The sequence below is a fragment of the Gorilla gorilla genome, chromosome 12, assembly GCF_029281585.2.
Source record: "Gorilla gorilla gorilla isolate KB3781 chromosome 12, NHGRI_mGorGor1-v2.1_pri, whole genome shotgun sequence".
Taxonomy (NCBI): domain Eukaryota; kingdom Metazoa; phylum Chordata; class Mammalia; order Primates; family Hominidae; genus Gorilla; species Gorilla gorilla.
Window position 1 is genome coordinate 39,262,023 of NC_073236.2, and position 15,066 is coordinate 39,277,088.

The following is a 15,066-nucleotide window of genomic DNA, read 5'->3' on the forward strand; positions in this document are numbered from 1 at the left end:
TGTACACCACGCTCACCACACCCACATACACACATGCTCACACACACCCTGACACACATGCTCACTACAGGCTCGCCCCTCCACACACACTCCCACATACCCAAGCATATACCCACACTCACACACACACACACACACAAACTTGTGTGATGTGCTCCACCAGACCCCCATTCTCCGCCTGCTACAGCGTTCGAGGCCATCCCCTGCCCTCACACCCAGGCCAGCTCTGACACATTTCCGACCAGAGCCTAAGAAGCCTCTTTCCCATACCTTAGGCAATGGGCACTCATTTATCTAGAATGGTCAACACACTTTTTTTTTTTTTTAAGTCACAGCTTCCTACCTGGAACACAAATGCTTGGAGATGTGAAGACAGACAGCTGAGGAATACCCTGAGATCTGTTGATGTTCCCAGCAAAGAAATTAAGTTTCTTAAACCTACAAAGACACAAAATAAACAAACAAAAGATTGCATGCAGCAGAGCAGAATTTCTCTTAGGTATTTGTGTACTGGGTAACCTGGGAACATCACTGCACAATAGCTCGAAGGGACTCCCCAGGGCCTCACGCTCATTGTGAACACAGAGGATGTCCTGAGGCTGGCTTTGTCACCTCTGCGGTCATCTATTCAGAATTACATGGACATACCTGTTGTGAGCCACCTCTGCCACTTGTTGAAACAGAAATATTTTGAAACCATAACTACGCCTTGCAATTATCCAGACCTTGTCTTCAGATGAGCTCATTGCACGATACAGACATGACCTCACCTATCCTTGCCATCTTCATCAAAGGGCTGGTTTATTAATGTCATTGAAGTGATGGCAGACATACATCAAAGCTGCTGAGAGAGGGTGAGCGCCTTGCCTGCGGTTATGCACTCAGTTAGGTGGAGCCTGGTGTGACGTCAGGTTCTGGGTCCTCCACCTGCACAGGTAGCACTGACAGGGAAAGAACAGCCTTTGGCCTTCCCAGCTTTTTGAGTGCTTCTGCATACCAAGCAGAGTTTGGAAAACTGAGTCGGTTGCAGTGGCCCCCCTGAGGCTTGGTGGAGGTGCGCTTGGACTTGGAACTGGAATCATTTGCCTGCAGGTATCAGCAGTGGCTGGCAGTCTGCTATCTCCCTGCAGAACTCTGCATCTTCCTGTTGGGACTCACGAAGATGCCAGTAGGAGCACAGGAGCCCTGGCCAGACCAGTAGGCAGTCTGGAAGGCACCGGGCGGGGGAGGGGGGTGTCTCATGCCCTCCTGGGACTCCCTGTGATCCAGCTGGGGGCAAGAGGAGGTTTTGGTTAGCCAGCGTGTTGGGAAGGGGACCTTTTGGGTTCCTACTAGTCAGAACTGCAGAATTACTAATCAGAATTAGTAATCCTATTAATAGTTCTGAAGCCTGCCAGATTAGGTGTTAACCTTTTAGTTGCTGGATTGGTGGGAAAAAAAGTGCCCTATGGGAGGATCTGGAATTGGGGTCAGCCAAGGGACACTATCAAGGGACAGGACAGTAGAGGGGAGCAGAGGTCATTTACCAACAACTAGGGATACATTTTAGTATTTTAATAACTGGCACAACCCTACCAAGGCCAGCCCTACTTCAGGGTGAAAGAAACAGGATGGGCTAATTTACAGGTGGTGCTTTTGTGTACTCCTGAATTCTGTATCCGTCAAGTCACGAAACACTGAAGTGCTCCTGTGGGCCAGTGCAATGCTGGGTGGCCCAGGGTGAATAAGACACAGTTGATAGCCTGAAGGGGTTCATAGGAACTGAGCGGGCAGCTGTAGACACAGCTGAGAGTACTACCAAGGAGTCATGCCCATAGAGGGAGAGGCCATTCAACTTACCTGGGGCATCGTGGCAGCGAGTGTTTGGAAAGGACACACACAGGGGAGCCTGGCACCCTCCCTGTAGCCATCATAGGAGGGCCTAGAGATGCCCATAATTCATAATCGGTAACCATCCTGCAGCTTCCTGCCTCCCAGGTCCTCCCTGAGTCTGGAGAGCTCCTTCTGCCACTACGTTCGCTCCCCAAGGACGCAACAACACACACCAGCCAGCAACGCAAGCTCTTTATGGAAGGGGGATTTTTTTCTTGAAAAACAATGACAATGATCAATAGCAAATAGCAAGAATATCCACCTGCTTCCTGTCACTTATTTGGAAAGTAATGAAATATGGTAAAAGCACCATTGTTAAACTTCACATTGCAAGTAACAAGAGTGATGGGAGAATGTGTCGACGCAGACATCTAGCTCAAGGCAATTTAGCATGATTGAGGAGACACAGGAGTCTGTGTGTGTACAACACAGATGCAGAAACTAAACTTTTCCCCCACAGGAGATATTCTGGAGATAAATACTGTCAAGCAGCAAGCACACTCATCTGATCGTTTATTGACTCAACTAACAGGTATCAGCACTGCTGCCCTGTCTGGCCCTGGGGTAGGTCCTGGGAGCACAGGGACAGGGCGTCCCCTGGGGTGTTCATCACCCCACTACAGGAAGAGAAGTGTGAGCAGACAACTTAGAACATCGGAGTTATAAAGTTCTACCCCATTAAGAAATTCATGAGTTAACGATGGCCATGCTAGCCCCAAATCTATGCCCAACACGCCAATAAAGCAAGCTGCAGAAGGAAGATTACATTTCATCTCTGGGTTGTTCTCCAGTTCATCTGCGCCACTCCGGTCACTTGCCAGGGCTTTCTTAGAAGTAGCCAAAGTGCCTTGATTGATGATGGCCTGTAGATCTGACTTCAAAACGCTGACACGCCTCTTACTTTTCAATACCATTCGCATAGTCTAAAGATAATAGGGAGGCATAATACTTAATTCAATCTTGTCATTTTATTTTTGCCTAACTCTCCCCCAAGTTGCCAAGATTTTTGTTGTGGGGGAGAAAGAAACATTGATGCGGATATTACCCATTAAAAATGAATCTTAAACAAGAATGAAAAGGTTAAAATTGCACACATTCTGGAACTGCCCTTCTGGAAGAAGAAAGAACGCATCTCTAGGAAGATGCGTTCAGGGCTGTCTGGCACTGCTGCTGCTGCTTCTCTGCACCACAATCACCCCACGCCCAAATGACTCTAGCGAGGGATCCTGGGGATTGAGCCTCTGCAAGGAAGGTGTAGGTAGAGGCTGCACCGATCCTGAGGGAGCGGCTGCGGGATTCGGAAGCTGGCTGTCCCTCCCTCGTGGGAGCCTTGGCCATGAGGAATTTGGCCTCTGGGAGGTGATATCCTCAGCTGTCAAATGGGGACAATCTAGTCCCCAACACTGTCCGACTGCCTGGGATGCACCTGGTGGTCCTCACAGCAGTCCTGGGAGAAGGCACGAGTTACCCCTCCCTTTTACAGATGAGGACACTGAGGGCTCTTGGGGCGTGAAGTAACTTTCCTGAGGGGCAGTAAGTGGGAAGATAAGGCTCAGAGCAGGGGCAGGCTTCAGAACCCATGCTTACTGCTCTGGTTGTGTTGAGAGGAAGAGCACACTGCCGGGTCATTTCCAGACTGACCGAGTCAGGACTGTGAGAGCCCTGGAGAACAGGACTGGCTGTGACTGGCTGTGGGACACAACCCCGCTAAGCTCAGAGTCTGGGGAGGGCTCTGCACTGGGAGGATGGGGCCCAGCTCGGGGTCATGGAAGCCACAGTTGGGATCCTCCCAGTGGAGACTGATTTGGAGCACAGTGATGGTCCCCAGGCTCTATCCCAATAGGGTGCTCGCAGGACTTGAGAGAGGACTCCTGGTAGCCCACGAGCCGGGTGCCAGCATCATAGAATCTTTTCTTCAGCCCTTCTCAACCTTTCTCTAAATCACCCCAGGATTGAAAAGGTCGGGGCTGAAGTAACTGGTGGCCTGGCCACACTGAGTCCACAGGGCCACACACACGGGTGAAGGGTGTGCCTGTCTGTCTGTCATAGGCTCTGCTATGACGCCCTGTTACCTCTGACACTGGCACCTCTGTGTAGGGCCTCCCTCTGGCATCTTTTAATTTTATTTTTTTATTTTTTTGAGATGGAGTCTCGTTTTGTTGTTCAGGCTGGAGTACAGTGGCACAATCTTAGCTCACTGCAACCTCCACTTCCCAGGTTCAAGAAATTCTCCTTCCTCAGCCTCCTGAGTAGCTGGGACTCCAGGCACACACCACCATGCCCAGCTAGTTTTTGTTGTTGTTTTTTTTTTTTTTGATAGAGACAGGGTTTTGCCATGTTGGCCAGGCTGGTCTCGAACTCCTGACATCAAGTAATCTGCCTGCCTCGGACTTCCAAAGTGCCGCGATTACAGGTATGAGCCCCCCACGCCCGGCCATCGGGCATCTTTTAAGTGTTGACCTGCTTTCCCTCCTGCCCTGAGAGAGCCAGGAGATTGGAGCCTTCCTGAGGATGGGTGGAAAGGGGGCAGGCTTCTAGCTTTGAGTCACGGGGGCCCACCTGGACTCCTCTGCCAGTGGCCAGGCAAGGCCACCCTGCCTGCCCTCTGCCCTCCAGATGGACAGAGCAACCACTCACTCTTAACAGGGACTTAGAGCTTTCACCTCTTTTCAGGAAACTGCTTTGTTCCCTCCTATCTGCTTGGCTGAAACCTACCTTAGCCATGTTGGAAAGGTACGTCTTTCTTCTGAGTCTTTTGACAAATAGAGTAACTTCTGTTAAGAACAACACACGTGACCATTAATACAATAACTTCAAGTTCTCATGTGGGCAGTGGGGAAGAGAAGGTGCATGTTTGGGGTAGGAAGGCACAGCTGGCTAAACTGCAACTTCCCCCACCCCCATGTCTGCTGGCCCTCTCTGAGTGGCTAGAAGATCCTGGCAGGGGACACTTGGCTGAAATGTCCTCATGTGCCAGAAAAATTAAGTAACCCCAGCATCTGACATGCATGCTACTATGATCTGAATGTTTGTGTCCCACACCCCCAATTTCATATGTTGAACCTCACCCCCATTGTGATGGTGTTAGGAAGTGGGGCCTTGGGGAGGTGATGAGGCCCCGAGTGTATAGTTCCCATGAAGAGGATTAGAGGCCCCAGAGAGACCCCTTGCCTCTTTCACCATGTGAAGACAAAGCAAAAAGACAGCCATCTGTGAACCAGTAAGCAGACCTTCCCCAGACACCCATCTGCTGGTGCCTTGATCTTGGACTTCCCAGCCCCCAGAACTATAAGCAATAAATTTCAGTTGTTTATATATTGCCACCTAGTTGGTGGCATTTTACTACAGCAGCCAGATTGGACTAAGACCAGTACTCAAAGGAACACCCCCAACTTTCTCATCCTACAGTGCTTTCCTTGGAAAATAATCAAAGGAAAGGAAAGGATGAAAAGGGAACACATAGAAACAGGTGTTCTCCTCTTGAATGCATTCATTCATTTGATAAATACTTGGGAGAATACTCGTGCAGTGTTTGCTCAATAACTATTTGCTGGATGGCCGCTGAGCTGATGGACGGAAGAAGACAGCCCTTCCCTACAAAGGGCTCATGCTCCAGAGGGTGGGTCACCAGATATGCAAACACATCCCAAAAGCAGGCTAAGTGCTCCCATGCGATGTGCGAGCACAAGGAAGAAAGGGAGGCTGTCTGGAAGAAGGTATTGAGGAAAGCTTCACTGAGAAGGTGACATTTAATCTGGGCTTTGACACATAGGTAGGAGATAGCCAGGAGTAATGGGGCAGGAGGCAGTCCAAGCATAGAAAATGGCAGGAATAACGGCCTTTTCTGGGGACAGCCTGTCTAGTGTTGCTGAAGAGCACTGTTGGGTCATGGGAATCCCTTGGGAGATGGAGCCAGGGATGGGGCCAGAGGCCAAACTGTGAATGACTGCACAGCAGTGGAGGAGAGTGGGCCATCTGGGCAGTGGAGGCCAGGGAAGGTTGGTAATTGATTAATTGCTGTTTTAGAATGATCACTGGGGGTGGAGGGAGTGTGGCTGGGGAGGGGGGTGGAAGCAGGATGACCAACTAGGAAACCGCTGAAGTAGCCTACAGAGTGAAGAGACAGAGGCTTGAATTCGGGCAGATGTTAAAGGAGCACAGGAAAACTGGAGCGAGGCTCTGCTCCCCACTCCTTGGACCCCCTTTGCAGCAAGTCCCAGTCTCACCTTCTGCAACGTCCCTAAAATTTCCAAGTGGGACAAACTGGATCAGGGTACCCAGCGTTAGTAGTGAACACAGCTGGGGGCGTGGGGTCAGGAGGAGTGGTGATTAGACATGGTCCTATGCTGTAGGCACTTTGAGAAGTCCCCTATCTGCACTACCTAGGAAATAACTGCAAAGGAAGCAAGACTCATAGAAATGTGGGGAAATAACTGGTGCCAGCTTGGTGACAAAATGGCCCTGACCTGGCAAGGAGGGTGGGACCCCGTAGGGAGTTCGAGAGCTGCAGGCAATGATAGCAAAACTTCACAAAGGCAAGAGAGAGAAAATGGGTATTTCCAGGATGATCCGACAGGGCATGGCAGGTGCAGGCTGGCCTTTGAAAGAGCATGGAGCTGCAGGGACACAAAGAGGACAGATTTATAGGGAACTGGACCAGGTGACAGAGCAGTTCAGGCTCGCACTTGGAAGCCACTGCAGGCCTTGAACAGATAAATAGCCTGGTGGAAGCAGCATTCAGAGACTGCAGCCTGGCAGCCAGACAGAAGGGGAAAGCATTCTAGAAACTCAGCAGAGAGATGGTGCAATTCAGGTGTGAGAATGCCCTGGTGAATATCCACACCTAGAACACCTTGACCTGCCAAAAGTCCATGTTATTATTCAAAAGAGAAATAGCTTAAAAGGGTGTGGCTGGATCAGCACAAAAATCCATCACCAGTACTAAAAGCCAGAAACCCTGAGCAGGCTGGGCCTTCCGGACTGTAGCTGAGTGCATGGGGCAGCAGCTGAAAGCTACCACTCAGGGTGAAAGTCAGATGCTTCATCTACGCTTACAGAATTTATTTATTTATGTATTTCTTTACTTTAAAAACAGGGTCTTGCTCCGTCACCCAGGCTGGAGTGCAGTGACATGATCAAGGCTCACTGTAGCCTTGACCTCCTGGGCTCAAGTGATCTTCCCGACTCAGCCTTCTGAGTAGCTAGGACCACAGGTGTGTGCCACCACACTCAGCTAATTTTTAAAACGTTTTTGTAGAGACAGGATCTCACTATGTTGCCCAGGCTGGTCTCAAACTGGCCTCAAGCGATCCTCCTGCTTCGGCCTTCCAAAGTGCTGGGATTACAGGCATGAGCCACTGCACCAGCCCAGAATTTATTTCTTTCATTGAAACCTACCTTTGAGTTTGGAGATCCGCAAGAGGGCTGGAACACCTTCCAAAGCATTAAGGAGCCACAGCTTAAATTTCTTACTAAATAACCGCACAGATTTCAGGTACTGAATAGAAACATCTTCCAAGAAGTCATGAAGGAGAACATCCTCAATCCCCTACAACAAAAGTGACAAGACACGATGATTCTGCTGATGGTGCAGGTGTGACTGACGCTTACGCATGCCACAGGGACAGGGCGGGTCTCAAGAAGTCTGAGAGCGGGTTCCCACCCAGGTTGAGGGGGCAGCACCATGCAATGTGGCCACTGCTTCCCATGCAGGATGTCAGGCTGGTGCAGCCACAGTTGGAATTTTTTTCCAATATTTTTGTTTATTTATTTGAGACGGAGTCTTGTTCTGTCACCCAGGCTGGAGTGCGGTGGCATGATCTCGGCTCACTGCAACCTCCGCCTCCCGGGTTCAAGCGATTCCCTACCTCAGCCTCCCAAGTAGCTGGGATTACAGGTGCATGCCACCACACCTGGCTCATTTTTTTGTATTTTTAGTAGAGACGGGGTTTAACCATCTTGGCCAGGCTGGTCTCGAACTCCTGACCTCGTGATCCACCCGCCTCAGCCTCCCAAAGTGCTGGATTACAAGCATGAGCCACTGCTCCCGGCGTCAAATATTTTTAAAAGATTGATAACTGATTCAAATATTTTTTAAAAAAATCACACAATGCTGGCCAATACTAGGTGGGTCAAACCAAATATATTTAAGGGCTGAACCCAGCTTCTAGTTTTCAAACTTTGTGTTAAAAACTTGGAAGTACTAGATGGTTTCCTTAAAAATAAAATAAAAGGTAAGGCTTGTGACACGCTGAAGGAGAACACCTTTTTAATCCAGAGAAGATATAAACCTGACCCTCCAAATACAACCCTCCAAATACGATCACTTTAGAGATAGAGCTTCAACCAAAGCAAAGCGAAACAAAACAAAACGAAAGCCCTGGCAGTTATGCATATTACAATTCCAATTATTCATTTTAGAATGTCTTCGTTTACAGAAATTCCCAGAGAAAGAACTTCGACTCAATTCAGACTTCACTGATATGGAACCAGAGGTTACTATGTGCATTGGCTTTTGGTTTCCATGAGGTAATTCACAAAGGAAAACTGAGTGTTAGGCAGAGATCAGAGGGCTCCTAGTCCATACACCCCACTATTCACTCCTCAGAGGACCATGGAGACTGCAGAGAGGTGGAGCTGTAGGTCCAAACCCAGCATTTGCTGCCAATTTCTGCAAAGGATATACTCTAGAGACTCACGCGTCCTCCTACCTTGTACAGCTGGACGTCGTAGCATTTAAAGAGCTGGCACACGTCAGGCAGTGACATCAGCATGACTGTGTCTTGCTGCAGAGACTTCCAGAAGGAAGTAAGCAAGTCCTCCACCTGGGGTAAGTAACAGAGCATATCGCCAAAACTCGTTTTCCACCTCGCAAGACTAACCCCCCGCCACAGACACTTCCTTAGCCCCAGATGACAATGGGATGAATTTTGTTCCAGTGCGTGTAAAGCTTTGCCTCTCAGCTTTTCCAAGCTGTATTTTGATAGAATTCTTTCCAACAACCCATCTGAGAGCACCTGCCAGTTGGATGGGATAATGTAGAACATTATTAATATTTTCTTGAGGTAGTTTCTAGAAGGGAAGCTGTTTCTGACCACAAGGGGGCTCCGGTTGATTATACTAGGATGAGGACTGGGCTACAGGGCACAGCCCAGAGAGAATAAATGTTCATTGACTGACTGACTGACTGCCTCAATCATTTTTCAGCTCAGAGAAAGGTGTGATAGTACTTAATCTAAGAGACCCCCTCCTTGCCATCAAGTTAGAAGTCGCCTAACGACTGTGGAAGGAAAAGGAGACTGGCGTGGTTCTACACAGGAGCCTTCTCTAAAGACTTATGTGGACTACTTCGTGGAAGATCAAAATGGCGGCTCCTCTTTTCTGTTTTTTCCCACGTTGACTTTTCAGTTTCCGTTCTTTAACCAGGTGACCGATCTGCTTCGCCGCCAATAAAGACTCTTGCCTGTTTGGGATTTCCACAGGCTCAGATACTGTGAGGCATCACAACGTTGTCGTATCTCCCCTGGTCCTGGTGCTAGGACCTGCCAGTGACACCAGACAAGGCGCTGGCCCCATGCGTAGGTCTTCATGGAAGTTAGGGTCAACTCCTGAATTACATGGCCACAGGTGCTGATTTAAAATCCTGTTATCAGGGCATTAATTCTAGAGAGGACTTCTCCAAAAAGACTCTGAAAAATACAACACAGGGTGTAGCAATCCCTTTTCTCTCAGGCTGGGAACCTTGGAGCAAGGAGCTTTGGGGAAGGGGGGTCTGGGTGGAGCCACCACCAAGACCCGTCTCTGCTCACCCCTCACCACCCGCGTCCAAGTCACCAAACCCTGTTGCGCTTGCCTCTGAAATATTTCTCTAACCTGCCCCTGTTTATCTCTGATATCACTGTCACTGCCCCAGAACCCACCCTTGTCGCTTCTCACCTCAACTGTGACAAAACCTCCTCGCTGCCTCTCTGTTCCACGACGGCCAAGCCCTATTGTCACTGCTCCCCCACTGTCTTCTCAACAAGTCAGAGTTCTTCCTGGGGCATCCGAGGCCCCTTCTGGCATCAGCCTACTTTCCCACCTCCCCTCTGGCTTCTCTTCTTTAGAAATAATAAAATCTAGGCTGGGCGCGGTGGCTCACGGCTGTAATCCCAGCACTTTGGGAGGCCGAGGTGGGCAGATCACCTGAGGTCAGGAGTTTGAGAACAGCCTGCCCAGCATGGTAAAAACCCCGTCTCTACTAAAAATACAAAAAATTAACCGGGCATGGTGGTGGGCGCCTGTGGTCCCAGCTACTCGGTAGGCTGAGGCAGGAGAATCGCTTGAACTCAGGAGGTGGAGGTACAGTGAGCCGAGATCGCACCGCTGAACTCCAGCCTCGGTGACAGAGCAAGACTGCGTCTCAAAAAAAAAAAAAAAAAAGAAAAGAAAAAAAGAAATAATAAAATATAGTCATAGTGACCTTTTTGTCACATCATGCCCGTGAACATCATGCTGCCTTTACCTGCCCCATGGGTCCTACCTGGAATCCCTCTCCTACCCCATTTTCTGTCTATTGCACCTCTGCCTTTCCTACTAGAGTCAGCAGCAACATGGCCTGCTTTGGAAGCACTCCCTGGCCTTCTCTGTTACCCTTCTCTGGGCACCCAGAATAGTCTAATCATGCAGCTATTCTAGAACTTTCCACATTGCATCATATTTATTGGGTAATATTGCTCCTTTCATTACCAACTACTAACTTCTCAAGCCTTATGGAGAATACTTTCCTAGTCCTGGTAACGGTGTCGGTCACAGGGTAGGAATTAAATACGTATTTGATGAATAAGTGAAGAATGAAAGGAATAATGTCAGACATCCAGTGTGGATGGATATTTGTAACATTGCATCAACAGGACAGGGGCCATCCTGAAGACATCTTGGTCTCTCCCTCACTACAATGCTTTACGCCAAGTAGGTAGTAAATGCGCTCGTGCTGAATGAGCGTTATCACCCAAAGTTGAAGTGCTTAGAATATACTAAAGCATCAGGAAAAAAATCTCATTTGAATGTGCACTTGTTTCCTTGGATTTTCATCTCACACTGCAGAAGATGAAACTCAGAATAGCTGAAAGATTTATTCATGTTTTCCACAGCCAATTCTAGGATTAAATCCAATCGTGACAATACCCATGCCAGATCACTCAGCTGCGAAGTCCTGCTCCATCTTCAGTTAGCGCATATCAATCAAATGGCTCTTCGGCACCATTGAAAATTCCAGGGTGAATTTTATTACCAATACTTTATTCAAAATGAGCAGAATTAGGATCTAAAAAATAGCTGAATTTGTATTTAGAGCCTAAAGTTATCTGTATTAGCACCTTGGAGAATTTCCAACTGATTACACTGAATATCGATTTCACCTTCCAGAACTCAATGACTACAACATAGGTACATAGCATGTAAGCACTTCAGTGCAGTGGGTTACCACTGGACATCTGTTGATGGGGTCTCTTCAAATAAAAATGATTAATAAGGAGTCATAAATGTTTGTATTTTATAGATAAAACCCTACCCTCTCAAGTTCTCGGTTCCTCACATTTCGTAAAATGTCTCGACAATAGTTGCAGTATTCGTCAGCAAGGAAGGCCATCTAGGAAGAATATGGAAAATTATTTCAGCTTGTGGGCCTTTTCAATAATGAACTGATCTTCACAGACTTTTCTGAAGCTCTCAGAGGCTGCTCTTGTTGCAATTCTCAAATGACAATAGCTGTGCTCTTCACTTGGGCCACAGCATTTTTTTGTTTCTATAAACTAATGCAGACCTTGTAGGCTGATAGTTCATGTAGCTTTCATTTCAATGTCATGACTCATATTTGCAGATTTATTCTACCACTACAAAGGCCACCAAACTTTGACACCTTTTTTTCTAAACTTCAATTTTCCCCCTCCATAATCCCCAGCCCTAATTTCTAGAAAACCCATATATCTGTTTCTTTCTTTGTCTTGGGGAAGAGGCAATCCCAGCGGGAGCCTTGCCATAGGATGTGATAGGGAACCCTGAACTTGCTGAGCACCATCAAGCCAGGGAAGGTTGCTGGTCCTCACGGGTCCAGCAAAGGCAAACATTACTCCATGTGACACAACCATGACCACAGGCACAAAAGGAAGCTATTTACTGCCCTAAGCATCATACAGTGTGAAAGGCTAATCTCCCCATGAGTGCAAACCTACCATATTACAGGAGTATTTCTTTGCCAGTTCTTGCTCCAGAAATGGACATCTCCTGAATTCAGACAAAGGGGATCCAACTGGGTCTGTCTTCATCGGTGAATGATCTTCACACTAAAAATCATTTGTGCAATGGATTATGTCTTTAAAATACAATACTTTTTTTGGCATATAAATCTTCTTGTGCTCACACTACTATAAGTTAATATTGTGTATAACCTTTTAGCCACACCTCTGCACACATTACTGATTCCAGCAGCTTTCCTCTCATATTGTATTCCAAATGCTGCTAATTTTTGTCTATAATTCTATGAACGATGGCCATCAGGGAAGGGATAGGATTTAATATATTACCAAATGTATCTCTCTTGGGATCATCTATTTACAAATCCTCTATAGGAATGTACAATAAGACTATTATCTATGAATTATTTAATATCACAAATACACTTCTACAACCCTTGTCCATGTAATTGTTCCTCCTTGAAATAAAATCATCCCTGTTTGGGTCATTCTGCCTATATCATAACAACAGTTGGTTGTATCAGAAATCTCAGGGCCATTGCCAACAAGGAAAAGGAGGAGCATGGACTTTCCTTTAGAAGAACCAATTACAGGCCTGGGCATGGTGGCTCATGCCTATAATCCCAGCACTTTGGGAGGGCGAGGCAGATGGATCACTTGAAGTCAGTAGTTCAAGACCAGCCTAGCCAACATGGTGAAACCCTGTCTCTACTAAAAATACAAAAATTAGCCGGGTGTGGTGGCAGACACCTGTAATCCCAGCTATTTGGGAGGCTAAAGTGGGAGAATTGCTTGAGCCCGGGAAATGGAGGTTGCAGTGAGCCAAGATCACGCCACTGCACTCTAGCCTTGGCGACAAAGAGCAAAACTCCATCTCAAAAAAAAAAAAAAAGAACCAATTACAGGATGGGAAGGAGGAAGAAAGGTGGCATGGCAGAAAGCAAGTGTGACATCCCTCCCTGCCTCCCTGTGTCACTCATGCTGCTGTCCCCTCTGGGCATGGGGAGGCATGAGGGCTCCTCCTGGTCTGAATAAAGGGTATCAATTTTATTTGAAATGATTTCTTCAGCGTTGTCATAGACTGCTTTTGAATAATTTCCCTTACAATAAAGTAGGATGAAAGAATTCCTCCAAGTTGAAAATTGAGCAGCCAACCCTGCTACGCCAGACTGTGATTTTTCATTTTCTCTCAAACCTCATGACCCGCTCTCTGACCCTATAGTTCCAAGGTCAGCATTCCATCCTTAGCCTGCCCAGTCTTTACGCACCCTAAGCCTCACTAAGCTACTCACTTATAGAATTGCTTTTGTGGGTTTTGTTATGTTCCTGTCTGTAAGACATCTGAGGGCAGGGCAGCTTCTCTAACCACCTGTGCCCACCCTTTAGAGGAGGAGTGAGCTCAGCCACCATCCCACACAGTGCTGCACACACCGGAAACAGGCACCACTGTGTTTTCCTCCTCTCCGATGCCCCAGTATCAACCAGTACTGCATTGAGGATCACGGAAGTTTAGAGAGCATGCTTAACTGTCCTCTCAGTGCCCTAAAGTCTGTACTTCATAACTCTGTTGTGATTCTGAACCTCTTTGAGAATCTGATGAAAGCAACTGACTCTTTCCCTGGAGAAAATGCATACTATGCACACAATATTATGAAGATGCCACGTTAAAACTTCCCCCGTTAATACTGTTGGAATGATGTAGGGGTATAGATGTCTAAATAAACACATAAAGCAGGAACACAGAGGGGACAGCTCAAAGGGGTCTCTCTATTGGGTGCTGTCTAAGCCTCATTCACACCACACTTTAGAATATTGGCTTTATTCAGAGTCATCAGAAGATGGGTCTTCTTGACATTTATGCAGCCAACAGACACATGAAAAAATGCTCATCATCACTGGTCATCAAAGAAATGCAAATGAAAACCACAATGAGATATCATCTCACACCAGTTAGAATGGCGATCATTAAAAAGTCAGGAAACAACAGGTGCTGGAGAGGATGTGGAGAAATAGGAATGCTTTTACACTGTTGGTGGAGTGTAAACTAGTTCAACCATTGTGGAAGACAGTGTGGCGATTCCTCAAGGATCTAGAACTAGAAATACCATTTGACCCAGCGATCCCATTACTGGGTATATACCCAAAGGATTATAAATCATGCTGCTATAAAGACACATGCACATGTATGTTTATTGCGGCACTATTCACAATAGCAAAGACTTGGAACCAACCTAAATGTCCATCAATGACAGACTGGATAAAGCAAATGTGGCACATATACACCACGGAATACTATGCAGCCATAAAAAGGATGAGTTAATGTCCTTTGTAGTGACATGGATGAAGCTGGAAACCATCATTCTGAGCAAACTATCGCAAGGACAGAAAACCAAACACTGCATGTTCTCACTCATAGGTGAGAATTGAACAATGAGAACACCTGGACACAGGGCGGGGAACGTCACACACCGGGGCCCGTCAGGGGGTCGGGGGCTGGGGGAGGGATAGCATTAGGAGAAATACCTAATGTAAATGACGAGTTGATGGGTGCAGCAAACCAACATGGCACATGTATACATATGTAACAAACCTGCACGTTGTGCACATGTACCCTATAACTTAAAGTATAATTTAAAAAATAATAATTTGAAACAGAAAAAAAAAAAGAAGATGGGTTTTCTTGTATGTGGGTATGGGTGATGCTCAAGTTGATCATACTAAAGGATGGAGCTATTCCATGAAGCTCATTGGCCTGATCATAGGCGCTCTGTTAGAGAACTGAGGAATCCTTAATTTCAACTCTGGGCTAATCTCTCATAATGAAAGACCCCAACTACATCCATATTTTCCAGAGCACTCACACCCTGGTTATGTCAATGTTCTCTGGGTATTACTGCTGATATTCCCAAAGCAGCATTCTCAAACACATCAGAATCCCTTGGGGCCCTTGAGATCCATGTTC

General features: G+C 47.1%; 1 protein-coding gene across 10 annotated transcripts in view; it reads right to left on the bottom strand.

The window, feature by feature from the left end:
- RFX8 (regulatory factor X8) overlaps window positions 1-15,066 on the bottom strand; it is a 77,816-nt gene that overhangs the window by 12,900 nt on the left and 49,850 nt on the right. For all 10 annotated transcript variants that reach the window (XM_063695626.1, XM_063695628.1, XM_055378422.2 and 7 more), the window contains 7 exons: window positions 12,084-12,194; window positions 11,423-11,500; window positions 8,583-8,696; window positions 7,270-7,420; window positions 4,588-4,646; window positions 2,639-2,795; window positions 344-438 (listed from right to left, as the gene is read on the bottom strand). In XM_063695626.1, coding sequence (XP_063551696.1) covers window positions 344-438; window positions 2,639-2,795; window positions 4,588-4,646; window positions 7,270-7,420; window positions 8,583-8,696; window positions 11,423-11,500; window positions 12,084-12,194 — 765 coding nt within the window. The remainder of the gene's footprint in view (window positions 1-343; window positions 439-2,638; window positions 2,796-4,587; window positions 4,647-7,269; window positions 7,421-8,582; window positions 8,697-11,422; window positions 11,501-12,083; window positions 12,195-15,066) is intronic.